General features: G+C 46.5%; 1 protein-coding gene across 2 annotated transcripts in view; it reads right to left on the bottom strand.

Moving 5' to 3' along the window:
- The window catches only part of PTPRC (protein tyrosine phosphatase receptor type C), a 162087-nt gene that overhangs the window by 100161 nt on the left and 34856 nt on the right, over positions 1–27070 (bottom strand). Inside the window, exon 2 of one of the 2 annotated variants that reach the window (XM_068125242.2) lies at positions 13927–13987. The exons of the other annotated variant lie outside the window; for it this stretch is intronic. Within the exon in view, the coding sequence (XP_067981343.2) occupies positions 13927–13951 (25 nt within the window). The 5' untranslated portion in view covers positions 13952–13987. The remainder of the gene's footprint in view (positions 1–13926; positions 13988–27070) is intronic. 2 annotated transcript variants of the gene reach the window in all.

Raw genomic sequence — 27070 nt, forward strand, 5'->3', positions numbered from 1 at the left:
GGTAGGGGGGAAAGTGAGGGGCATGGGGGAAAGGGAGGGGGAGGGGAGGGGAAAGGGGAGGGGGGAAGGGGAGAGGGTAGGGTGGAGGGGGAAGGGTAGGGGGAGGGGGAGGGGGGAAAGGGAGGGGGGGGAGGGGGGAAAGGGAGGGGGAGGAGGGAAGGGGAGGGGAGGGATATAGATGGTTACTGGCAATTGATCACATCCAGAAATGATGTAATCCACACATTTTATGTACTTTACATAACGTTAATAGGAATACATGGCCGTGTAGATGGGAAATACAGTTTGTTTGAAATAAATCACAAATATCAGATGAAAGTGAAAAAAAACCTATGTGGTGTGAATGGCAATGTTCCTCGCTGAAATGTGAAAAAACTGAATTACGTGCGAACGCATAACTGTGAGATTATGGCGGCAAAGTTGGAACATCACGTGATCCTAGCAGAAGTACCCGGCATTGCCGGGTGGGGGAGGGGAGACCCGTACATTCCCAACCCGGACATTCGCCCTCTCGACTCAAGCTCGTATTCGATTCGTATTCGAAATCGAAAGGGGAAAGGGGAAATCCTTCGTATTCGAAAACACGAAATATGAATTAAAATTTAATTCATATCGCACAAAATCGACACAAAACACGGTCGCATAAAGGTGAAAAACGCAATGGCTTTTCGCCCTGAATCACGTGCAAACGTGTGACGTGCGACGGGATGGTACATCACGTGATTGCTCAGAGCGAATCAGCGAGCTGCTCGCACTGGCTGAGATTAGCGGGTACTTCGCTGAAATGCGCTGAGATAAATATGAATAAAAAATATGGATCTCGTCAAATATGGTCTCAGCCATGTTCGTCCCAGGCTCAATCGCCATGTCTATGCCAAATATCAAGCACGTGAGCCTCTCCGTTTCGGAGTCTATCGGTAACATTACACACACACACACACACACACACACACACACACACACACACACACACACACACACACACACACAAACTGTGTTTTATTTATATATATATATATATTGTTGCGGATATGAGGACTGTATATTTTTTGATTGTGTGAATTATTATTATTGTTTATTCTGCGCCTCCTGCCTCCGGAGCTGTGTTAAGGTCAAAGGGCATCCCATAATTAGTCCATAAAGCATCCACACCACAGCCAATCATAGAATACCCCTGTTCAATAGTTATATCTTATTATGTGTTTTAGGGTAAGGCTGTGTCTCCCATTAATTGAAATACTCCATTGCACCAGTGAAAGAGATAGATTCCCTTCATTCCCACTCCCAACACTTCCATTCCCCCCTTTTCGTCAATTGCAATTCGCATGGCCAACTGCATGTTGGGCGGTTTTCCCTTCATCCGCCATTGACCACGAGGCAGGGTTGGGAAAGAAAGGCGGGTCCCCACCTCGTCATAGAGGGGAGGAGTGAGTCAGCCCCACTCAACCAACCACAAACAAGGGGTTGGACTTGGAGAGGGTGTGGAGAGAAACATCGAGGAGGTTCGCGAAGGTTGAGGGGCGGGGCCTATATAACCCGCAGGCAGGGCGTGTCCAAGGCAGATGAGCTTTTACAGGCAGACGAGAGGGAGCCCAAGCCGTTGAGACGAGAGGAGGTCCAAGGCAGATGAGCTGAGAAGAGAGAGGGTCCAAGAAAGAGCTGAGTTGTGAGGTCCAACAAGCAGAGATCATTCAAGGAAGCACCAAGCCTGCTATTCGTCACCTTGCTCGCGAGCGGCAGCGTCTACAGCAGCAGCAGCAACAACGCTCGCCAACCGCTTAGGGACCTGGACGGCAGTTCGGAGCAGGGCCGCGAAGGAACGGCGGCTGCCCAACGTGCGGATCGTGCTGCCGGACCCAGTGGACTTTCCTCTCCTTCCAGCCAATTCCTGTCATCATTCCCCGTGTGAGTCGTCTTCGTTTGTTCTGTCCTGGGTAGGTAATTAAGTCTGTATAAGCTAAAGATTGCACTGTGTCACCTGCGTCTTATGTGTTGTAAATAAACGTGACTGCTTTCTTTTTGCTTCCTACTTATATGTGTAAATAATAAATCCAATTACTCTTCTGTACGTCTTCTCGTCTTATTCCTTTTCCTCTTTGCATTCGGTCGTTTTAGAGTTTTCCAGATTGGGCAGCTGCGGTGCGATACGGCCAAAGTTTGGGTGGAATCGGGTTCTAGTCGGGGAATAACTGTTCGGTCGCGGTCATACCAACCGCTCGGTCAAAATAACATCTTGTCCGCGACCCGCAACAATTGGTGTCGAGGAGTGGGATACGAGGCCCGAAGCGTGCTTAACGCACTCAAAATTACAAAGTGCTGGAAATTTGTGTTGTTGTAAAGGAAAACCCGAATTTTGAAATCGCGCCATGGCTGGTCAAGGCGATCGGATGCCGGTGGGTGAGCTAGAGGAGGGGTTAGGAGTAACCCAGGATCAAATGGAGGGGAGCAATGAGGAGGCGGTTGAGGGAGTATCAGACGCACAAAATGGCGCTCTCGCGCACGTGGTATCAGACGCACAAAGTGGCAGCTCGCACGAGCGCGGGGTAGCCGCGCCCGCTGCGCAAATAGCGGGAATTGATGTGCGGGACCTCATGGCGCAGATTAATGCAGCCATACTAATGGCAAATATGGGGCTAGAAGCAAAAATGGATGCTCAGGGTGAGCGAATGGGACAAATGGGGAACCGGATGGATGCTCAGAGTGAGCAATTGGGGGTAATGAGGGACGAAGCGAGGGGTACCGGTGAGGGTTAGACAATGGGATAAAAGAGGTAAAGAATGGGTTAACGGGGGTGGAAAATAGAATGGCTGCCCAGGAGAATCAGTTAGAGGGGGTGAAAAATGGGTTAATGGGGTTAGAAAATAGGATGGAAGACAAATTGCGGGAAATAGGGGAGCAATCCGCCCGGGAAATCGAACAGATGGGGAACCAGATAGAGGAGGTGAGAATCGGGGTAGAAACCAAACTGGATGCTCAGAGGGATGAATTGGGACAGATGAGGGTGGCATCTACAAAGGAGAGGGAGGAGATGAAAGAGGAGATACGACGAGGTGTAAGTGAGGTCTCGGGGGTACGCGAGGAGGTAAAGCGAGGTGAAAAGCGTATAGAGAAAGAGGTGAGGAATAATACGGCTAGGTTACAGGGGGGAATAGAGGGTCTGACGAAGGGAGTAGAACAGCTGACAGTAGGACAAAGGGAACTAGCGGACCAAGCGGAAAAGAACATGGCAATAATCGGGGGGTTAAAAGCGACACAAAAAGACATTAAGAACGAATTAATAGCGACACAAAAGGAATGTCAGATGGTACATGAGGGGTTGACGAAGAAGTTGGAGGAGGTGACAGAAGTAATGGAGACGAAGGACCGAGAGGTGAGGATGCACATAGAAACGGTTAAAGTGGCGTTAGAGGAAGAGATAGAGGGGCGCACAGGAAGATGAAGGAAGTAAAGGAAAAATGAGAGGAGGTGGAAGAAGGGGTGAGTGAAATTAAGAAGAGACGGAGGGAAACTAAGAGGGAGATAAAGGAGGAAGTCATGGAATATGTACAAGGTCTGTGTTCAAATCATGATGGGGTGCTCACCAACCAAATAAAAAGTTTGCAGGTGGCAGAGGAGGTGCGACGACGAGGTACGGAGGTGAGTGGCAATGTATATGATGTGAGGGGAGATTCAGTCGGCTTGGGGGGTGGTGTAGACCCGGGTGTTCGTGAGGGACCAATGGTAAGATGTACGACTGGTCCGGAGTGTATGGACAGAGGAGGTGTGCAAGGAGGTTTGGCTATGGGGAGTGAGGGGGGTGCTGGTGAGCAAGGATGTGGGGGTATGGCGTGGGTAGCGGGTTGCGGAGGGGCGACCCAGGCATCGACACCAGGAGGGGTAGTGTTTGGAGGGACGGGGGACGCGCGGGGTCCGACCTTCGGGCGCCCACAAGGTCCCACTCGCGCCGTATGACGGCAAGAGTGATTTGAGGGCGTACCTGGCGCAGTTTGAGTACGTGTGTAAAGGCAACGGTTGGAATCCGGACGAAGGTGGAGTACACCTGGTGGGGGCACTGTGCGGTGCGGCGGCGGAGGTGCTGACGGCTTTACCACCGGGTGCTCTCACCCTGTCAGCCCTCCATGCAGCATTAATTAATCGTTTCGGCATTGAACAGCAAAGCGAGCTTGTTAAAGCTCAACTTGCGCAGCGTAAACGCAAGCCCCAGGAGACCATCGGGGAACTTGCTCACGATATTCGCCGCGCGGTCGGGATTGCACACGCGGACATGGCAGCGAGTGCCCAGGAAAGCCTGGCGCTGGATCACTTTATTCAGGCCCTTCCGGATCTGGAGCTCCGGCAACAGCTCGCCATGTGGCGCCCGCAGACCATGAGTCAGGCGGCCGACGCTGCAGCCCGTTGGGAAGCAGCGAGGCCCCTGGCCCGGGGAGGCGAGCGCCACGCAGTGGCGGTGCGTCAGATGGGGCCCGTGATGGGGGGCGGCCCCCCAAGGGGGCCCGCCCCCGACGGGGGCCCTGACCTGGAGAGCATGGTCCGGAGGTTAGTGGATCGGCGCCTGGCGGGACCTGGACCATGGCAGGCGGCCCCAGCGGTGGCACCCGGTAGTCCCCGACAGAGTACCCCAATTCGGACATACAGGGGGGGGGGGGGGAATTTGGAATACCGGAGGCAAGCACCTCACCAGGTGAGGTGCTATAATTGTGCTCGGATGGGTCACCGTGCATGGGAGTGTCGAGCTCCGCGCCGGGACGTTTCCCGCCAACCGATGCCCTCAACTCCGCCACGTATAGATCGGCCTAGCCGACCTCAGACACCCCCCCGCCAGGGCCCGGGAAACTTGAACGTGCCGGGCATGCAGGGCGGTGTTTGGCAGTAGGGGATGGGGAGAAGCCCTCGTTGACGCGACAGGTCATTCATTGTGGCCAAATTGGGACGGGTAGTTTGACAATTCGGTGCAAAATTGCCGGCGTGGGGGTAGACGCCGTGGTGGACACGGGAGCCAGCGCCACGATCATCAGCCCCGTGGTCCTTAATTCGAGTGCAGACGGCTGGGGTAAAATCCAGCGTCTGGAAAATCATAGTTTGCAGTTGGCTACCGGGGCAACGGCTCCGATCATAGGGCATGGTTTTGTGACCCTCAAGTTGGGATCGGTAAAGCAAGAGATAGAGGTTTGGGTGGCGGAGGTGTGCGACCCATGCTTAATAGGGTTGGATTTGTTGACTGCCAGCGGTTGTAAAATCGACTTGAGTCGGGGGATCCTGCGATGGGGAGTGGAGAGCTACCATTGGAGGGGGTGAGCACGGCCGAGAGGGTGGAGCTGGAGGCTCCTGAGGCCGTGACCATCCCTCCGGGGGCCGAGGCCATAGTGCCGGCCCGATGGTCAGCTCGCCCGACATGGCAGGAATCCTGCGGCCTGGTCGAACCGGTGGCAGCGCTATCCATACCTGGTTTAATCGTGGGCCGTACCCTTGTAAAAACGGACGGGCCGGTGGTGGCCGTCCGAGTAATTAATATTAGCACAGAACCACGCACTATAGTGAGGGGCACGAAGGTAGCTGGCTGCACCCCAGTTAGAGAAGTCGCGTCAGTGAGGGGCGAGAACGTCCAGCCGAGCCGGCCCCAGGGGGAGCCTTCAATAAGTTCTAGGAATTGGCCCGATCCCATTTGCGAGATGGTAAATCGTAGTAGTGTAGAGTTGGGAGGTACCCAGAGGGAGGCCTTACACAAACTGGTTGGGTCCCATTTGGACCTCTTTTCCTTGTCCACCGAGGATATTGGACGTACGGGCCTGGTGAAACATCAGATCCACACCGGTGAGGCCCGGCCTATTCGTCAGGCCGCCCGACGGCTCCCTTGGAGCAAGAGGGCGGAAGCTGACGAGCAGGTTGAAAAAATGCTCGACGCAGGTGTGATCGAGCCCTCGGGAAGTCCTTGGATGTCACCTGTTGTGCTGGTCAAAAAGAAGGATGGGACCACGCGGTTCTGCGTGGACTATCGCCAGCTAAACAACGTGACACTCAAGGACTCATATCCCCTGCCAAGGATTGATGACACCCTCGATGCCGTTGCGGGCTCAAATTGGTTCTCAACTTTGGACCTCAAGAGTGGGTATTGGCAGGTGGAGATGCATAGGGCAGGGAAGGAGAAAACTGCATTTTCCACAGGTAAGGGACTGTATCAGTTTACTGTGATGCCGTTTGGTTTGTGTAACGCCCCCGCCACCTTTGAAAGATTGATGGAACATGTACTAGGCGGCATGCCATGGCAATCATGCCTGGTGTACCTGGATGACGTCCTAGTACATGCCAAAACGTTCCCCCAGGCAGTAGCTAATTTGGACCAGGTGTTCGGGTGCCTCAGACAGGCAGGGTTAAAGCTGAACCCGAGTAAGTGCACTTTGTTTGCAAGAGAGGTGGCCTATCTAGGTCACGTGATCGGCCGCGAGGGGGTAGAAACGGACCCAGACAAAATTAAAGCGGTAGAGGAGTGGCCCGCACCACGTACCATCAAAGAGGTGCGGGGATTTTTAGGACTCTGCTCCTACTACCGGCGCTTTGTGGCAAAATTTGCGGAGTTGGCCCGTCCCCTCCACCGGCTTACGGAGAAGGGGACGCGATTTAATTGGACACGGGAGTGCCACGAGGCCTTCCAAAAATTGAAGGGGTGTCTAACATCCGCACCCCTTCTAGCTTACCCCACTAGCGACGGGGCATTTACCCTGGACACGGATGCGAGCCAGGAAGGATTGGGCGCAGTTTTGTCTCAGACACAGGAGGGCGTGGAGAGAGCGATTGGTTACTATAGTCGGGCCTTAAGTAGGCCCGAGCGAAATTATTGTGTCACTCGCAAAGAGTTATTGGCTATGCTGGCTGCCATGAACCATTTCCACCCGTACCTGTACGGGCAGATATTTTTGGTTTGAACTGACCATTCCTCCTTGCAATGGCTCCTTCGGTTCAAGGAACCGGAGGGCCAAATTGCAAGGTGGTTGGAAAAGTTGCAGCAGTACGATTTTGATGTGGCCCATAGGGCCGGGAAGGCCCATGGTAATGCGGACGCACTCTCTCGGCGTCCTTGTCTGGGGGAAAACTGCAAATTTTGTGCGAGACACGAGGAGAGGGAGCAATTGGGCGATTCTGCCCCGATTCTCGTCGTCCGGGCAACCCGGGTGAGAGGGCCAATTTTGCCACTAACCGCGGACGAGGAATTTGGAGGTTTGGCATGGAGCACGGCCCAGCAGGAGGATCCTGTCCTGGGGCCGGTGTTCAATTGGGTCAAATTGGGGCAAAGACCAAAGGGGGAAGAGGTCACCCCCCTCGGGGCGCGAACAAAGGCGTATTGGGCTCAGTGGCAGACCCTGGAGTTGAAAGGCAACATCTTATATCGCAAGTGGGTGGAGGTTCCCTCCGATAGAACTTCCTGGCTGGTGATAGTCCCAGACAAATTTAAGAACGTCATCTTACAACAGGTGCATGGTACCCACTCCGGCGGCCATTTGGGCAGGACAAAGACAATATCTCGGGTCTGCCGGAGGTTCTATTGGGTGAATATGGGGCGCGACATAGAGGACTGGTGTCGGAGATGCGACGCCTGTTCTGCCAAAAAGGGACCAGCACGGAGGATGAGGGCCCCCCTCCAATTACATCAGGTGGGGGCCCCCCTTGAGCGGGTGGCTATGGATATTCTAGGACCGCTGCCCCGCACCCGCCAAGGTAATAAGTATATCCTCGTTGTAATGGACTATTTCACCAAGTGGCCGGAGGCCTATGCCCTCCGCAACCAAGAAGCAGGGGTGGTAGCACAGGCCTTCGTAGAAGGATTTGTATGTCGGCACGGGATTCCACAGGAGCTGCACACCGATCAGGGTCGAAATTTTGAAAGTCAATTGCTAAAAGATGTGTGCAGACTCCTGTCAATTCGGAAAACCAGGACCACGCCCTTGCGGCCACAATCTGACGGGATGGTGGAAAGGTTCAATCAAACATTGATCCAACAACTGGCATTGTTCACCACCACCCGTCAGGATGACTGGGACGAACATCTCCCGTACCTGTTGATGGCCTACCGAACTAGCCAGCACGGGGCCACCGCATGCAGTCCAGCGTTGCTTATGTATGGGCGGGAGTTACGGGCTCCCGCCGACTTGCTATGCGGTCCCGTGCCAGACACCACGGATACACCGCCGAGGGAGGGTTACGCACGTCACCTGGAGGAAGGCATGGAGCGGGTCCATGCCTTCGCCCGCCGCCAGCTCCATCTGGCGGGGGCCAAGATGAAGCGTAGGTACGACGACCGGAGCCAGGGGAGTCAATACGCTCCGGGGATGAAGATTTGGTTCTTTAATCCCCGGAGGCGGAAGGGCAGGTGCCCAAAACTCACCTCCCCCTGGCAAGGCCCGGGAGTCGTCCTGTCGCAAATCTGTGACGTGGTCATTAAAATCAAAATGGGGCCACGGGCCCCCCCTCGGATCGTCCATGCCGACCGGATAAGACCTTATGCCGGCGAGCAAGCGCCCTCATGGATCGCCTCGGCTCTAGATGCCGAGGCAGGACCCAGTACTTCTTGCGACGGGGGCTCGTAGCGTCAGAGGACTGGGAGGGATGATAGTGGGAACGCCCCCCATGTGGTGGGATGGCAACTCAGTCATCCCTCACAGGGGGGGGGCAAAGGAGTACTAGTTTTATGGGGTTGATGGCAGTGAAAACTAGCCCGGGTGGGTTAGGATATTGTGTGTAGGGATCTAGCGAAGATGACATTAGGTAACGTTAAGGTTAGTTAGTGACAATGACACCTGTAGTGGGGACGCAGGTAGAGTAGAGTGGATGATAATGATGTGGGAGCGCAATAGTTTAAAGGGGCGACTGGGAAGCGCAAGTTTCAGAGGGGAGTAGTTAGATGAGATGATGCCGTGTGGTTGAGGATTGAACAGGTGTGATTGCACAGGTGTGCAACTGAACAGGTGTGTGGAGCAGTGTATGAGTGAGTGAAGGTGATTGTGTATTGTGCTGACCCAATGGTCCAGGAAGAGGAGGAGGGTGCAGGTGGCACCAGGTGTGAGTGCACAGGTGTGCAACAACAGGTATGGAGAATGGTAGTGTGGAATAAATGGAGTATTGGAATGGATGGTCGTGGAGTGAGCATGGTGGAAACAATGGAGTGGAGTGGATGGTGCGAAGGTGTGAATGGGGGAAGAGTGGACCCCCAGCACGAATACCCGGGGCGGGTAGTGTAAGTGTTAGGTAGAGGGTATAGGTAAATTGTGGTTGGATATTGGCATCTGTGGTGCGGGTGGAAGAATGGTGATTGGATGGGTGCATTAGTGTTGTGGAAATGGCTGGGCGTGTAGCCTGTTAGTGTGTGTAGTTGGTTTGGGCACTCCACCACTGTGAGGATGTCGGCCAGGTGAGGCCGCAGGTGGGCTCTGGGAGCCGGTAGTAGTTGTTGTGGATGGGGCCCGAGGATCCGGAGGACGGACCCGGGTAGCCCAGTGCCAGAGGGCACCGAGTGGGGTGACAGAGCCAGGAGGGGCCTTCCCCAGTTAGTTAGGTTAGGGTGAGGAGCTAGGTAAGCTCGGGTGGCAACTGCAGTGGTGGAGGTGTGCAGGTGGGTAGACCTGCTGGGAGAGCTACACGTCGCAGCCCAGAAATTGTGCGAGGGCACCGGGAGATGAATCGGGGGAGTGAGACCCCAAATTGAGAAGCACCACAGTTTGGTCAATGGGAATTGGTTTTTAGAACCCATAGTGTAAGTTGGCCAATGGATTGGCAGGGAGAGACCCCGGGTAGTGTAAAGTGTGTTAAGGTCATTTAGAGGATAGTTAGGATTGGAGTCTCCTCGCACCATCTGCATCCACTCACCTGAGGTGACAGGTACTCCACACCATGCCATGTTTTGATTATTTTTTACTGTGCAAATGTTTGGATTGTGAGACGCATCATGACGTGGGTGTAACATTGTGCTTTGTTGTTCCATCTCTTCCTCCTTATGAGGATTGATGATGAATTGGGTGATGGCAAATTTTGGTTCGAGGGATTGTGGTGACGAATTTGGTATTGGAGAAATATGGGGAGACGAGACATTAGCGACGAATTTGTAAATGTGTAGATTTTGTACATATGGGGTAAGGGCAAGGGTAGTGTAGGTGACAGGGGGGTGACGTACGGTAGGGACGAGCTTTCTCACTTCGCTCTCCGTACGCATTTCGCCTTGCATTGCCTTATTGACATGTACCCTTGTGACCTTACCCCTCGCTCATTTCTCTTGTCCCCCTTTTGTCTCCCACATGACCTGTGCGCCATTGGGCGCCGAGGGGAGCGTGCGTGAGTCGGCCATTGTGCGCCCGGAACTCTCAGAACCAGCTGTCTGCATCGATGCACCACATTATGGACCACATGTCTGTGGCCGAGCACCACTTATGGACCCCATGGGTTGGGGCATGGCCCCTCTGCTGGAACCGGCCATGAGGGCCCGAAATCTTGCTGGTGGACCTTGGCCACAGGGCACCGATGCCCCACAGGTGAACCACACGTAGTCGGCCCTGTGGGCCATAAATAAAGAAAATAAAAATGGACACATTGGGTGCAAGTTTTATTGCAAATAGGCCGCCAGTAAGAAAATGAAAGAAAGACAACAACTGGAAGACAATAATAATAACCAGCAGAGGGAGCCGAAGAGCAAGAGATCACCTGCAGGGTTAGGGGTTGTTGATTTATTTTTTATTGTTGAACATTCTTGAACAATGGTGACTGCACCGATTGGTGCTTGGGTGTGTATTGGTGCGTTTTTGGGTGCTTTAATGGTGCATTGATGCAGAGCAGACTGTCTCCCCCCCAGAAAGAACAATTACAGGTCCTGGGTTAGTTTTGTAAATAAAAATAGCGTCATTGTAAATAATGCTCCCCACCGTCAGTGTATAGTTTGAAGACCATTCCGCAATTCGGTTAACTGTGGGCGTAAGTCTGTTAGGCAGGGTGCAATGGAGCAGCGGGACACATTTATTTATGTTTTAAAAACTGTCGCACTCAGGGTCAGGTTAAAAGTAGAGGGAACTACACCTACGTGTCACACTAAATAAAAGTTGTAGGCCCGGGCCGTGCCTAAGAGGAGGAGGGTGCAGTGTTGCGGATTGAGGACTGTATATTTTTTTGATTGTGTGAATTATTATTATTGTTTATTCTGCGCCTCCTGCCTCCGGAGCTGTGTAAAGGTCAAAGGGCATCCCATAATTAGTCCATAAAGCATCCACACCACAGCCAATCATAGAATACCCCTGTTCAATAGTTATATCTTATTATGTGTTTTAGGGTAAGGCTGTGTCTCCCATTAATTGAAATACTCCATTGCACCAGTGAAAGAGATAGATTCCCTTCATTCCCACTCCCAACACTTCCATTCCCCCCTTTTCGTCAATTGCAATTTGAATTGCCAACTGCATGTTGGGCGGTTTTCCCTTCATCCGCCATTGACCACGAGGCAGGGTTGGGGAAGAAAGGCGGGTCCCCACCTCGTCATAGAGGGGAGGAGTGAGTCAGCCCCACTCAACCAACCACGAACAAGGGGTTGGACTTGGAGAGGGTGTGGAGAGAAACATCGAGGAGGTTCGCGATGGTTGAGGGGCGGGGCCTATATAACCCGCAGGCAGGGCGTGTCCAAGGCAGATGAGCTTTTACAGGCAGACGAGAGGGAGCCCAAGCCGTTGAGACGAGAGGAGGTCCAAGGCAGATGAGCTGAGAAGAGAGAGGGTCCAAGAAAGAGCTGAGTTGTGAGGTCCAACAAGCAGAGATCATTCAAGGAAGCACCAAGCCTGCTATTCGTCACCTTGCTCGCGAGCGGCAGCGTCTACAGCAGCAGCAGCAACAACGCTCGCCAACCGCTTAGGGACCTGGACGGCAGTTCGGAGCAGGGCCGCGAAGGAACGGCGGTTGCCCAACGTGCGGATCGTGCTGCCGGACCCAGTGGACTTTCCTCTCCTTCCAGCCAATTCCTGTCATCATTCCCCATGTGAGTCGTCTTCGTTTGTTCTGTCCTGGGTAGGTAATTAAGTCTGTATAAGCTAAATATTGCACTGTGTCACCTGCGTCTTATGTGTTGTAAATAAACGTGACTGCTTTCTTTTTGCTTCCTACTTGTATGTGTAAATAATAAATCCAATTACTCTTCTGTACGTCTTCTCGTCTTATTCCTTTTCCTCTTTGCATTCGGTCGTTTTAGAGTTTTCCAGATTGGGCAGCTGCGGTGCGATACGGCCAAAGTTTGGGTGGAATCGGGTTCTAGTCGGGGAATAACTGTTCGGTCGCGGTCATACCAACCGCTCGGTTAAAATAACATCTTGTCCGCGACCCGCAACAATATATATATATAATATATATATATATATATATATATATATATATAATATTATATATATATATATATATCTATATATATATATTATATAATTGCTTTTCTTTTAAGAATACCCAATGTATGTATGTCGGTAAGGTAGCGCAATAGCTCGAGCCAGATAGATCTGTGTAGGTAGGTATCTGACTGTCGTGATAGGGAATCTACCTGTAATAAGATCTGTGTGTTTAGGCGGTTTGTCGGGTAAGAGTATACCTGTGAACATACCAGGATGTTTGAGTGTTAGATAATATAGGGATTAAGAATAAAGCCCCTGCGTGTCACACCTGGTCATCAAACCTTTGTCCCTTATGGCAATGCACACCTGTCGACACTTAGTTAGGCCCTTTAATGCCGCATTAATTAAATTCCCTTCCCTGACGAGACTTTGGAAGAAAAACGGACAAGAAGCCAGTTCAGGGCACCACCCGCTTGGGCGCAGCCAGATACATCTCCGGCAGGCCTTGAGTAACACGCGCTATGACCACGCTACAGGCCTGTGATTCAGTGGAGGGCACTGATTGGTGTGCGCGCCAAAGGACATCACCACGGCAAGGTTATGTAGGGGCGGGGCCGAACGACATTTTTCCCTCTTGCTCGACCCCTGGTTCCCTTGTCTTGCAAGTTCTCTAGAGTTGCACATCCGGCTCTGACCCTGGCATGTCCCTCTCTCGCTTGCACGTTTCTTTGTCTCTCTGGCACGTCTCTCTCATCGCTTGCACGTCCCTTCGTCTCTTTGGCACGTCCAACTCTTGAGAGAGCTCACTTGGACTTGGCTGATATCGTGCAGTCGCACTTGTGTTCTCTTCTCCTGCAATTTCTTCGTTCTGAGTTTGTGCCTCGTGTTGGAGATCGACCGTAGTGTGGAGATAGCCAGCCTGCGGTGGACGCGTGGTGCTTGGAGCGAGGCCTGGTGGTGCTCGGAGGCGGACGGAGGGGGCCGCGTGGCACGTCGACGGACGCAAGACTACAGACGAGTTAAGACGCACCACACCCCACAAATACACGACGTGTTCTTTTCGTTAATTCATCCCTTGTTCGTTTCTGAAGTCTGGTGTGTGGGATCCCAACGTAGGAGCTTTATTTGATTACCATCGCGTTCCTTGTTATCAGGTCCGTGAATAAATCTTTATTTTTGTACATTCTAAATCTTCGGTGTCGAGTACATTAATTTCCCTGCAGCTGCCGTCGGTTTTGCTGAAGATACGCGCTTTTACCGCAGCTCCCATTTTCCTTCTTACTCCCGCGTTTGATAGTAAAACCCGTGTTTGGTCGTCGCCTCCAATTAAATCCGTTTCGTCCATCCGCAAGCCCTGGTATTAACCCCAGGGCCGCGCGACAATATTATTCCATCGTGTTTGGAAAAACTACAAAATTGGAAAACTTGGAAAAATTGCAAAAACAATATAGCCCTATTTTACTCCAGGGTGTGTCCTGGGATTACCCACTCAAAATATCGTTGCGATCAGTTCAGCCGTTTTTTGCGGTACCTTCGAACGGACAGACAAAAGGACGGACATTTGGTGAATTATAGTAAGATGGTGTACCTGAAGTTGTTGGAGGAGAGAGCATCTTTTGTTGTTTTTACTTCTGTCACTTGTGAAGAAACTGCAAGGTGAATGAAAGACAAGAGTTATCGAGGAAAACGGGTAAGCCTTGCCAGTTATAATCATATTTCCATTTTAATTTGCCTGAGACAAATGAGGTAAAAACATATCCAATGTTTAAAGATGTTAATATTACATATTGAAAATATATACGTATATACTGTGGACCCCCGTTGGATGACCGACGATGACCGTCGGATGACGACGTCGGACGGACGACCGATTGACCCTCCGACGACCCCCGTCGGAGCGCCGTCGGATTTTCGTTTTTGACAAAATGACCGAAAAACTTGAACAACGCTACTGCATCAAATTTTGTGTTTTCTGGCCTCGGGGATGTTGGATGCTTCCATTGTGATGACTGCAACTTGGTTTCTGGGTCGTACCCATAAACCCAGGACTCATCGCCAGTGATCACTGTGTTGAGGAAGCTGGGATCGCTGTTCACAGTCTCCAGCATGCCCTGTGCGATCTCCAAACGGAGTTGCTTCTGCTCAATCGTTAGCAGCTTTGGTACGAACTTCGCTGAGATTCTCCTGAAGCCCAAATCCTCCTTCATTATGGAATGAACGGTGTTGAATCTTGCGGATCGTTTCCACTTTGGAATCGCCAAGCTTTACACAAAATTTGATGCAGTAGTGTTGTTCAAGTTTTTCCGTCATTTTGTCAAAAACGAAAATCCGACGGCGCTCACTTACATGTCCTCACTCATCGGCGGTCTGCCGTCTGCAGGTGGGAAAAAATTCACGCGTGTGCATTAGGATCGCCTACATCCGTGCACCAATCGAACGCCTCCACTAGCTTCTTTTTTTTTACGCACGAAAAATAAAGGTCGGATACTTTTTGAACACAGTAGTATATATATATATATATATACACAAATTAATATATATATATATATATATTATATATACACAAATTATATATATATATATATATAATATATATATATATATGTATATATATATAATATATATATATATATATATATATATATATACATACATATATATATATATACATACATATTATATATATAATATATATATATATAATATATACATCATATATATATATAATACATACATATATATATATATATATATATAATATATAATATAATATATATATATATATAAATATTATATATATATAATATATATATATATATAATATATATATATTATATATATATATATATATACAGTGATCCCTCGTTTATCGCGGGGGGTTACGTTCCAGAACCCCCCGCGATAGACGAAAATCCGCGAAATAGCGACCATATTTTTATTTTATTATTTATATATATTTTAAAGCTTTATGACCCTCCCCACACTCTTATTAACCTTTCCCATACTCTTATAAACACTTCCTATACTCTTAAACACTTTTTACACTCTTAAACATACGTAATTTTAACAACATATAAAATTCTAATGGGTACTCACCATTGAAGATACTGTAGCGACCCATGGGTTCCCCAAGCAAGACCAGCATTAGAATCTCCTTGCTCCAGCCGGTGACGTCACCGGCGGGGATCCCCGGCCCCAGAGTGGCTGGTCACGTGACCGCCAAAGCGTGCCGCGCGTGGCGAGTATAATCAGCTACACCTGTTGATCACGTGACCACCAAGCACGCCACGCTTGAGAGGCGTGGCTTTCGGTTTCTGGTTGTGCTCTTATAATTCAGCCCGATAAACGGGCTTTTCAGTGTTCCCGAGTTGGTTTTGAGAATAAATATCTTCTCGGACGAGTTTGTGTCTTGCCCGTCATTTCGTCCGTATCAAGAAAGAGCCCCGGCTCTTCAATACTACAACTTGCTGTGATGAAGATGATGATGAAGATGATGATGAATTAGCTGTGCAGTAACTGATGACGATGAAGGTGATGACGATGATGAATGTACTGCACAGCCAGAAAGAGCATTAGTTACCCATTACGTGGGTAACTAGCGCAAGTGGAAGCTGCCGCATCTGCGTTTTCCATACGCACGACTCTTTGTCTCTTTGTCTACTCTTCTACTGTACACTATGTACAGTATTTTATTTCTTGTAATATGTTTTAAATACTGTATTTTTCTTATTTTTTTACGTTTTTTTAATTTTTTAGGCTAGAAAATGCTTATTTTACCACAAAAATATTTAAAATAATAGTATATAAAAATACATTTATACCGAAAAATCCCGCGATATAGCGAAAAATCCGCGATATAATTTTACATATACTAGCGAGAAAAACCCGCGATGTACCGAAGCCACGAAAAGTGAACCGCGATATAGCAGAGGGATGACTGTATATATATATTATATATATATATATATATATATATATATATATATATATATATATTATATATATAATATATATAATACATATATATTATATATATATATAGTAATATATATATATATATATATACATAAATTATATATATATATATATATATAATATATATATATATATATATATAATATATATATATATATTATAATATATTATATATACATATATATATATATATATATTATATAATATATATTACATACATACATTATATATATATATATATACATATATATATATAATATACATACATATATATATATATATATATATATAATATATATATATATACATACGTACATATACATACAGTCACGTGAAAAAGTAAGTACACCCCATGTAAAGTTTTGAATTTTTCAACATATTTCAACATACAGCTATTTTATCTTCATTTCAACAATATTGATAGATAAAGGTGATATAATATAACAAATATCATGAAACATTTATATTTTGGAGTCCATTGTATAATTTAAATAAACATGAATGCAAATTTCACATGTGGAAAAAGCAAGTACACCCCTGCATTTACCACAACTTCAAATACCTAAAATTAGAATCAGTTGCACCAGCTCAGGTGCAAATAATTAGAACATCGTTAGAGAGGATCTTGGAGGAACCTGTCTTATTTAAACCTCAGACATTTAGTTAGGTTTTCTCTTTGTTGTTGAAGTGTGCGGCCGAGTGTGCGTCACCATGCCGAGATCAAAAGAGCTCTCCGAGGCCTTCAGAAAGGTTATAGATGCCTACAAGTCTGGGAAGGGATTTAAAAAGATCTCCAAACAATTTGAAATCAATAATTCGACTGTCCGGAAGATCATCTACAAGTGGAGAAGATTCCAAGCAACTGCCAACTTGTTCAGGCCAGGCCGCCCCAGCAGGTTCAGCCCGAGAGCAGACCGCAAGATGCTGAAATAAGTCTCTAAGAACCCCAGAATGTCATCACGGGACCTACAGGTAGCTCTTGCCGCTGTTGATGTCAAAGTGCACGAGTCTACCATTAGAACGAGGCTGCACAAATTTGATCTACATGGGAGGTGTGCCAGGAGGAAACCTTTGCTGTCCAGAAAGAACATCAGGGCAAGACTAAAGTTTGCCAATGAACACCTAGGCAAAGACCAGCACTTCTGGAACAATGTGCTCTGGACAGATGAGTCAAAGGTAGAGCTATTTGGCCACAGTACCAGAAGACATGTTTGGCGAAAACCAAAGACAGCATTTGACCACAAGAACCTGATACCAACTGTAAAGCACGGTGGTGGAAATATTATGGTTTGGGGCAGCTTTTCTGCATCAGGGCCTAGGCAGCTCACCATCATAGAATCCACTATAAATTCTTCATTGTACCAGAGGGTGCGCTTGAGGATAATGTGAGGCCATCTGTCAAAAGTTGAAGCTCAACCGAAGGTGGACTTTGCAACATGACAATGACACTAAACATACCAGTAAATCCACCAAGGAATGGCTGAAAAGAGGAAATGGAGGGTTCTGGAATGGTCAAGTCAACGCCTGGATCTAAATCCCATCGAGATGTTGTGGGGGGATTTGAAACGAGCTGTGCATGCAAGAAACCCCTCAAACATCACACAGCTGAAAGAATTCTGCATGGAGGAGTGGGCAAAAATTTCTCCCAGTCGATGTCAGAGACTGGTAGACAATTATAAGAAACGCCTACTTGAGGTCGTTTCTGCCAAAGGGGGCAATACCACCTATTAGAGCCAAGGGTGTACTTACGTTTTCCACATGCGAAATTTGCATTTATGGTTATTTAAATTATACAATGGACGACAAAATGTAAATGTTTCATGATATTTGTTATATTATATCACCTTTATCTATCAATATTGTTGAAATGAAGATCAAATAGCTGTATGTTGAAATATGTTGAAAAAGTCCCTAACTTTACACGGGGTGTACTTACTTTTTCACGTGACTATATGTATATATATATATATATATATATATATATATATATATATATATATATATACAGTATATATATATATATATATATATATATATATATATATATATATATATATATATATATATATATATATATATATATATATATATATATATATATATATATATATATATACATATAATCGTTAGATTAAATAAGACGCGGACGTAGCTTCAGGACGTCGATCTTTAATTGTCGACAAGCTTTCGACCAACAAAGGTCCTCCTCTGAGTCTACAAAAACAGCAGGCATGTATATCAGTCAAGTATGTATAGTGATATGTGTGTAAGATGTGTGATATGTGTAGAAAATGCATACAAAAGGAAGAGCCACGCCAAAGTTCACTTCGTGGCGGGAGTAATTAATCACAAAATAAACTTTTAACAACATTGTTAATATTTCATTCATTGTAAAAACTACCAAGTCAACAGTTAAAAGGATTTTGAGCCGATAGGTGTTACGGCCTTGGCAAGATCGATGGAGACAACGATCTGTTAGCGCATACACCACCCAAATAGCTATGTGGAATTCTCTCATGTAGAGATTAAACTCACGTCGTGACTCAACCAAAACACATAAACTGCTTACCGGCCATGCCCTCCAGCTCCTCCCTCGGGCCTGCTAGACTTGTCCTAGGCCCATGACATGCACTTCAGGCTGCAATGAGGCCTACCATTACTCTACCTGCCTCAACGCATACAAACACTGGGAAGGAGACTATACTTCACATTTAATAAGAAATAACTAACTAAGCGAGGTTACATGTTGTGGTGTAACTAACTATAGGGGGGTTGCCTTTATTTACAAAACCGCAACAATATATTAAAAACACCTCACCACCAAGTAATTCAAAACACCTCACCACCAAGTAATTAAAAACACCTCACTGCCACCTAATTTAAAACACCTCACCACCAAGAAATTTAAAACACCTCACCACCACGTCATTAAAAACACTTCACAACAGGGTTCCGCAAAGTGTCTGCAAGATGGGTGCCCAGACAACTCACACCCGAACTGAAAGAACGGCGAGTGGACGCATGTAAAGAACTTCTGCAACGTTACGAAACATAGGCGACGCTTTCTTACAGCGTGTAGTGACTGGGGATGAAAGCTGGGTGCACTTCGTTTCAGCCAGAAACGAAGAGGGCAAGCAAAGACTGGCACCATTCAACTTCACCGAAACCCAAAAGTTCCGCACACAGCCGTACACTGGAAAAGTGATGCTGACGCTCTTCTGGGATACCCGAGGCCCACTTGTAGAGCATTACATGCCCAGAGGGACCACAGTCACCAGTGCATCATACTGTGACCTCTTTAAAAAACATCTGAAACCAGCAGTCAGATCAAAATATCGTGGACTACTCACTGCTGGTGTTTTGCTTCAGCATGACAATGCTCGGCCCCATACTGCCTGCGCAACAGCTGCAACAATCGAGGACCTGCATTTTGAGTGTCTTCCTCATCCACCCTACTCACCAGGCATTGTCCCTTTGGATTACCACATAACACTTAAAGATTTTAAGATTTTAAAGATTACCACATATCACGTATTACATACGCCACTTAAAGAGGCGCTTGGTGGAACCACTTTCTGATCCGACAAAGAGGTCCAAGAGGCGGTGCACGAATGGCAACACAAGCAGCCAAAATATTATTTTCTAGAGGAATCTAGGCCTGAGTAAAGTGCTGGAAAAAATGCATTGAACGCAATGGAGATTGTGTTGAAAAATAACACAGTTGTCACACGTACATGCAATAAACAAGTTATGAAAAATATTTTAAGTTTACTTATTGACTGCCCCTCGTATATGTATGTATGTGTGTGTGTATATATATATATATATATATATATATATATATATATATATATATATATATATACATACATACATATACATACAGTCACGTGAAAAGGTAAGTACACCCCATGTAAAGTTTTGACTTTTTCAACATATTTCAACATACAGCCATTTGATCTTCATTTCAACAGTATTGATAGAAAGGTGATATAATATAACAAATATCATGAAACATTTACATTTTGTAGTCCATTCTATAACTTAAATAAACATAAATGCAATTTTCGCATGTGGAAAAAGTAAGTACACCCTTGGCTCTAATAGGTGGTATTGCCCCCTTTGGCAGAAACAACCTCAAGTAGGCGTTTCTTATAACTCTGACAGTCTCTGAGTCTGAGTCTCTGACATCGACTGGGAGAAATTTTTTGCCCGCTCCTCCATGCAGAATTCTTTCAGCTGTGCGATGTTTGAGGGGTTTCTTGCATGCACAGCTCGTTTCAAATCCCCCCACAACATCTCGATGGGATTTAGATCTGTGCTTTGACTTGGCCATTCCAGAACCCTCCATTTCTTTCTTTTCAGCCATTCCTTGGTGGATTTACTGGTATGTTTAGGGTCATTGTCATGTTGCAAGGTCCACCTTCGGTTGAGCTTCAACTTTCCGACAGATGGCCTCACATTATCCTCAAGCACCCTCTGGTACAATGAAGAATTCATAGTGGATTCTATGATGGTGAGCTGCCCAGGCCCTGATGCAGCAAAGCTGCCCCAAACCATAATATTTCCACCACCATGCTTTACAGTTGGTATCAGGTTCTTGTGGTCAAATGCTGTCTTTGGTTTTCGCCAAACATGTCTTCTGGTACTGTGGCCAAATAGCTCTACCTTTGACTCTACCTTCCACGTGTCCAGAGCACATTGTTCCAGAAGTGCTGGTCTTTGCCTGGATGTTCATTGGCAAACTTTAGTCTTGCCCTGATGTTCTTTCTGGACAGCAAAGGTTTCATCCTGGCACACCTCCCATGTAGATCAAATTTGTGCAGACTCTTTCTCATGGTAGACTCGTGCACTTTGGCATCAACAGTGGCAAGAGCTACCCATAGGTCCCGTGATGACATTCTGGGGTTCTTAGAGACTTCTTTCAGCATCTTGCAGTCTGCACTCGGGCTGAACTTGCTGGGGCGGCCTGGCCTGAACAAGTTGGCAGTTGTTTGGAATCTTCTCCACTTGGAGATGATCTTCCGGACAGTCGAATGATTGATTTCAAATTGTTTGGAGATCTTTTTAAATCCCTCCCCAGAGTCGTAGGCATCTATAACCTTCTTTCTGAAGGCCTCAAAGAGCTCTTTTGATCTAGGCATGGTGATGCCGCACACTTCAACAACAAAGAGCAAACCAAACTAAATGTCTGAGGTTTAAATAAGACAGGTTCCCCCAAGATCCTCTCTAACGATGTTCTAATCATTTGCACCTGAGCTGGTGAACCTGATTCTAATTTTAGGTATTTGAAGTATTAGAAGTTTTTTATTTATTTAAAAAATATTATTTTTTAGAAATATTAAAATTTAAAAAGGTATTTGAAGTATTTTAGGTATTTCCCGCTCTTGCAGGGAAAATGGCCTTAAAATGCCTGTTGTGTTGTTGAAGTGGTGATAAATGCAGGGGTGTACTTACTTTTTCCACGTGCGAAATTTGCATTTATGTTCCTTTAAATTATACAATGGACTACAAAATGTAAATGTTTCATGATATTTGTTATATTATATCACCGTTATCTATCAATATTGTTGAAATGAGGATCAAATAGCTGTATGTTGAAATATGTTGAAAATATATATATATAATTTATGTTCTAAAAGTATATATTTACAGTTCTAAAAGTATTACATGTAGGTATATATATATTTCCTTTTTGCAAACAGCTCTCTTTACAGCATAACAATCCCTAAAATGTTCCCCTGAAGGCCACCTCGAACAGAATATAAATACGGAAGTCAAAAAATTTCAGGCTGATTTGAGCGTTGAGGCGGAGGGCGATCGCACCAGTCTTTGTGATGCTTATCCACTACCATATGTCCGAATTTAGCAATAAAAATGGGGAAGAAGCCAAATGTGTCAACATTTCCATGGGATACAGTTTAATATCTGTAACACACATATTTTTCCTTTTTGAATAAATTACTTTTGGAGTTATCTTTTCTTAACTTACACGTGTATTTGTCTTCAACATCTAAAGTTTTCCAAGATATAGCCTCGATTTAAATCACCAATTTTAAATAATGACAAACTGTGTGAACACTTTATTACCCTTTGAAAACTCTTTCTCTGGAAGCCAATTGGACTGGCAATGGGTTTTTTTTTTGTTGTTTTTTTGTATACAAGATCGAGGCTCGTGAAAGAGCTAACATTAATCACACAAAAAGACAAACCGACACACAAAACACAAAAAACAAGGGGAGCGGCAGACAAGATGGGGAGAGAGGGGGAAGGACACAAACACAACATTTGAGAGCAGGGACATCGGGAGGACTTGGGGGGAGGTGGGAGAGGAATAAAACATATGAACACTGCAAGGACTCTGGGGTGAATTACCGGGGGTAGAAAAGATCAAGGTTTTCGATGGGGGAAGATAAGAGATGGTGGAGAACAGCTGTTTTAAAGACCTGGAGGGAGGAGTGGGATTGAAGGGAGTGGGGGAGTTTGTTCCAGAGGTGGGAGAAAAGGGGAATGAAAGAGTGAAGGTGAGCAGAGAGCCGAGACTTTGGCAGTTTAACCATTAAGAGGGTTGCAGGCAGATCTTGTGCGACCTGAAGGAATATTGGGGGGACAGAGCACAGAGAGAGCTGGGGAGCAAGGCCGGAGAGGAGTCGGTAGAAGACAGAAAGACCACCAACCTGCCTGCGGTGATGTTCAAATTACCTTTAAAAAACAACTTTGCGTTCATCAATGGCTCTTAGTATAGTTTTCTGCAAAATCACATGCAGGAGAAAGACATGAGTTGACATTATTGTACTTTTGCACGAGATACAACAAAATTTGGATATTCCCAGAAGTATTCCTTTTCTGCATTGCTTCCTTCTGTTCTTGATTTTTGAAAATTGTGTTACGTGCTCCTCCCCAAACCCCAGTCACGGTGTACCTCCAAGCCCCGAAAGGAGTCACGGCAGAAAGATGTGTTCTAATGTGTGTCAATGACCAATGGCGAAACCACACCAACCAATTGTTACCAAAAACAAGTATTGTATTCAGGTCACACAAGTATAACAGCACAAGTACAATATGTTTCAATTGCACCACAAAAATACCATATAATTCCCATGATGGTACCATCAGTTTCTTATTCAATAACTCACTGTGCTCCAAGTGAGCGAAAAGAACATTCCCAAAGTCACTGTCCCGGCACCAAGCCAAAGTCGATCCACGCTCCGGTGATCGCAAGAAAAATGTCAAATCGAGACCAGAATCCAAGTTGGCTGACAGTCAACGCTGCCCTACGAGGCGCAATGGTGCACCCAAAAGGCGACTGGGAAATCACACCTTCGGGTATGAACGTTCAGCGGCTCCCAAATGGAGAACCACAAATTCCCAATCGAAATCCACGTTACACTCGCAAACCAGGCTAACGGCTGGGTGCGGTGAAATGGCTGGAGCGAGGTGAAAAGGCTGGAGCGATGCGAAATGGCGGGAGCGAGGCGAAATAGCGGATGGGCCCATACTGGAGGAGTACCTGCTCTCCAAAGATTCTCTTCGGAATCAACCGCAAAATTCGACATGCAGGTTTATCTGTCACAGCGATACCACTCTGTCACAGGAATCCCTTTCCCAGGAAACCCAAAGTTCGCTCGTGATCCCCGTTCGCCAGCGTCTCCTCGAGACCTCAAAGCAGCTCGGCTTTTCTTCCCGACCTCACTTGCTCCGCCTTTTTTTTCTTCCTCCTCTTCTTCTTCCGGTTTACCCGATCCAGTTTCCGGTTTCTTTTAAAACACGAATTTTTTACCTTTTGAAAACATTTATCCCCATTTCACTTAAACGATAACAACAATAGTACATGGAACCAAAAATGCTTACAGTGGATGAAAACCACAACGACGGAAGTGATGAATCCATAACACTCCCCACCCTCAAGAAAGAAAGTTGGAACATAGTGAAAACTTTCTTTTCATGCAAAAACCCTTTTTAACAAACAAAAGTAAAATGCACACCCAAATGATCAACTCGCGTGAGCAACAATAATTAATATTCCCCAGAAGAAAGCAACAAAACTTCCAAACAACCTACAGGAATTTTCCAAGTTGGTTTACTCTGGATAAAGCATCAGCAACGACATTGTCCCTGCCCTTCACATGCTCAATTTCCAAGTTGAACTCCCGCAAAGCCAAACTCCATCTCATCAACCTCTGATTTTTATTTTTCATTTTTTGAATGAAGGTTAAGGGGTTGTGATCAGTGAAGACTTTTATAGGAAAGGTAGTAGTTACAAAGATACACCTCATAATGCTGAAGCGCTAGCAGGAGAGCAAGGGTCTCTTTTTCCACAGTGGCATAATTTGTCTGATGTTTGTTAAACTTTTTCGAATAGGAGCACACCGGGTGGTCCACGCCATCACCATCTTCCTGTAATAGAACTGCCCCAGCCCCCACATCACTTGCATCAATGGCCAACTTGAATGGTTCTTGAAAATCCGGGGATGCAAGGACAGGAGAGCTCATTAATATCGCTTTGACGTGGGCAAAGGCAGCCAGACATTTGTCATCCTAAACAAACTTGGTCTCTTTCCTCAGCAAATTCGTTAAAGGGGCTACCACATCAGAAAAATTCCTGCAGAACCGGCGGTACCAACCAGCCATACCCAAGAATCTCATAAGCTCCTTCTTCCCTTTTGGAACTTGGAAGCGATCAATGGCTTTTAACTTGGCTGTCACCGGTTGCACCTGACCCTGACCGACTACATGGCCTAGGAACACCACCTGTGCTTTTACAAACTCACTCTTAGATAAGTTGATGGTCAACCCTGCCTCAGTAAGTTTCTTGAAAAATGCATGAATTTGTTTAAGATGATCTTCCATGGTCATGGTGTGGATGATGATATCATCCAGATAAGCCTCCACCCCCTCAAGGTCTGCAATAAGCTTATTAATCAGCCGTTGAAATGCAGCAGGCCCGTTTTTCAATCCAAAGGGAAGAACCTTGTACTGATACAACCCATTTGGTGTGACTAAAGCCGAGATTTCCTTGGCTCTATCAGAAAGAGGATTCTGCCAATATCCTTTCAGCAAGTCAAATTTAGTTACAAATTTAGCTGGGCCTATTCTATCAATGCAGTCATCAATACTCGGGATGGGATATGAGTTGGTCTTGGTCACTGCATTAACCTGTTTTCAATCCGTACAACAGCGAAAACTGCCATCGGATTTTGGAACCAACTCACATGGTAAGCTCCATTCACTGCTGCTTGGTTCGATGATGTCATTCTCCAACATATACTGAACCTCCTTCCGAAGATACTCCATCTTCACAGGGTTCATCCGATAGGGGTGTTGCTTCACAGGAGTGGCTTCCCCCACCTCAATATCATGATATACCAAGTCAGTACGACCAGGTACATCTGTGAACAAATGTGCAAACTCAAAAATTAGGCTGGATAGTTGTCCTTGTTGTTCCCTCGTCAAATGACCTAATTTCTCATCTAAATGACTCAACACCTCCGTGTTCGTCAATCTGGGGCAAGCCTGATCATCAATGTTATCAAACTTCACACCGGCCTCAACCTCTGGATTATCTTGCACCCCGACTACAGGCACGACAGGTGAGACAGGAACCATTTTTTTCACAGGCTTCCTCTCATAATATTTCTTCAGTCGGTTGACATGACACAGCTGCCGCTTTTTCCGTCGATCGGGAGTTGTCACCACGTAATCTGTTTCATTAACCCTCCTTTCGATTGCATGGGGACCAAAATACTTGGCTTGTAGTGGCTGACCTGGAACAGGAAGCAACACTAAAACTCAGTCCTCAGGACTGAAATTTCTTATCTGAGATTTCTCGTCATGCCTCACTTTCATTTTATCCTGTGTCACTTTCAAGTTTTCTCTTGGTCAACATGATGGTCAACATCTTGACATGATGGTCAACAACAACAACTTCACAAGCCTTTGCCAATCTGTGCCTAACCGTTGACACATACTCGACCACTGTCGACTGCGACTCCTCCTGAAGCCACTGTTCTTTCACCAATTTCAATGGTCCTCGCACTGCGTGTCCAAACACAAGTTCAAAAGAACTGAACCCCAATGACTCCTGAACAGATTCCCTCATACCAAACAACAATAAGGGTATTCCCTCATCCCAATCCTTGTCACATTCAAAACAATACGTTCTGATCATATTCTTCAATGTCTGGTGAAACCTTTCCAAGGCCTCTTGGCTCTCGGGATGGTAAGTACTTGATCTTACTTGCTCCACTCCCAACAGGTGTACCACTTGCTGAAAAAGCGTTGACATGAAATTGGAACCCTGATCAGACTGGATGACCTTAGGTAGGCCAACCAAAGTGAAAAATGTAATCAAGGCCTTCGCAATAACTGCCGCAGTAATTTTTCTAAGAGGCACTGCTTCTGGGAACCTCGTGGAAGCGCACATGATGGTCAACAAATACTGATGTCCAGCCTTAGTTTCAGGTAAAGGGCCGACAAAGTCAATAATGACTCGGCTGAATGGCTCTTCAAAAGCTGGAATTGGTTTTAAAGGTGCGGATGGGACTTTCTGATTAGGTTTTCCCACCACCTGGCAAGAATGGCAAGATTTACAGAACTCCGCCACATCACGTCGCAATCCTGGCCAGAAAAAATGTACCAATATTCTGTCACATGTCTTGTTCACTCCAAGGTGCCCGGCCAAAGGTGTCTCATGTGCCAAACTCAATATCTCATTCCTGTACGGCGGCGGCACCACAATTTGGTAATGAACTTTCCAC

Source organism: Myxine glutinosa, chromosome 8 (assembly GCF_964187855.1).
Source record: "Myxine glutinosa chromosome 8, kmMyxGlut1.1, whole genome shotgun sequence".
NCBI lineage: Eukaryota > Metazoa > Chordata > Myxini > Myxiniformes > Myxinidae > Myxine > Myxine glutinosa.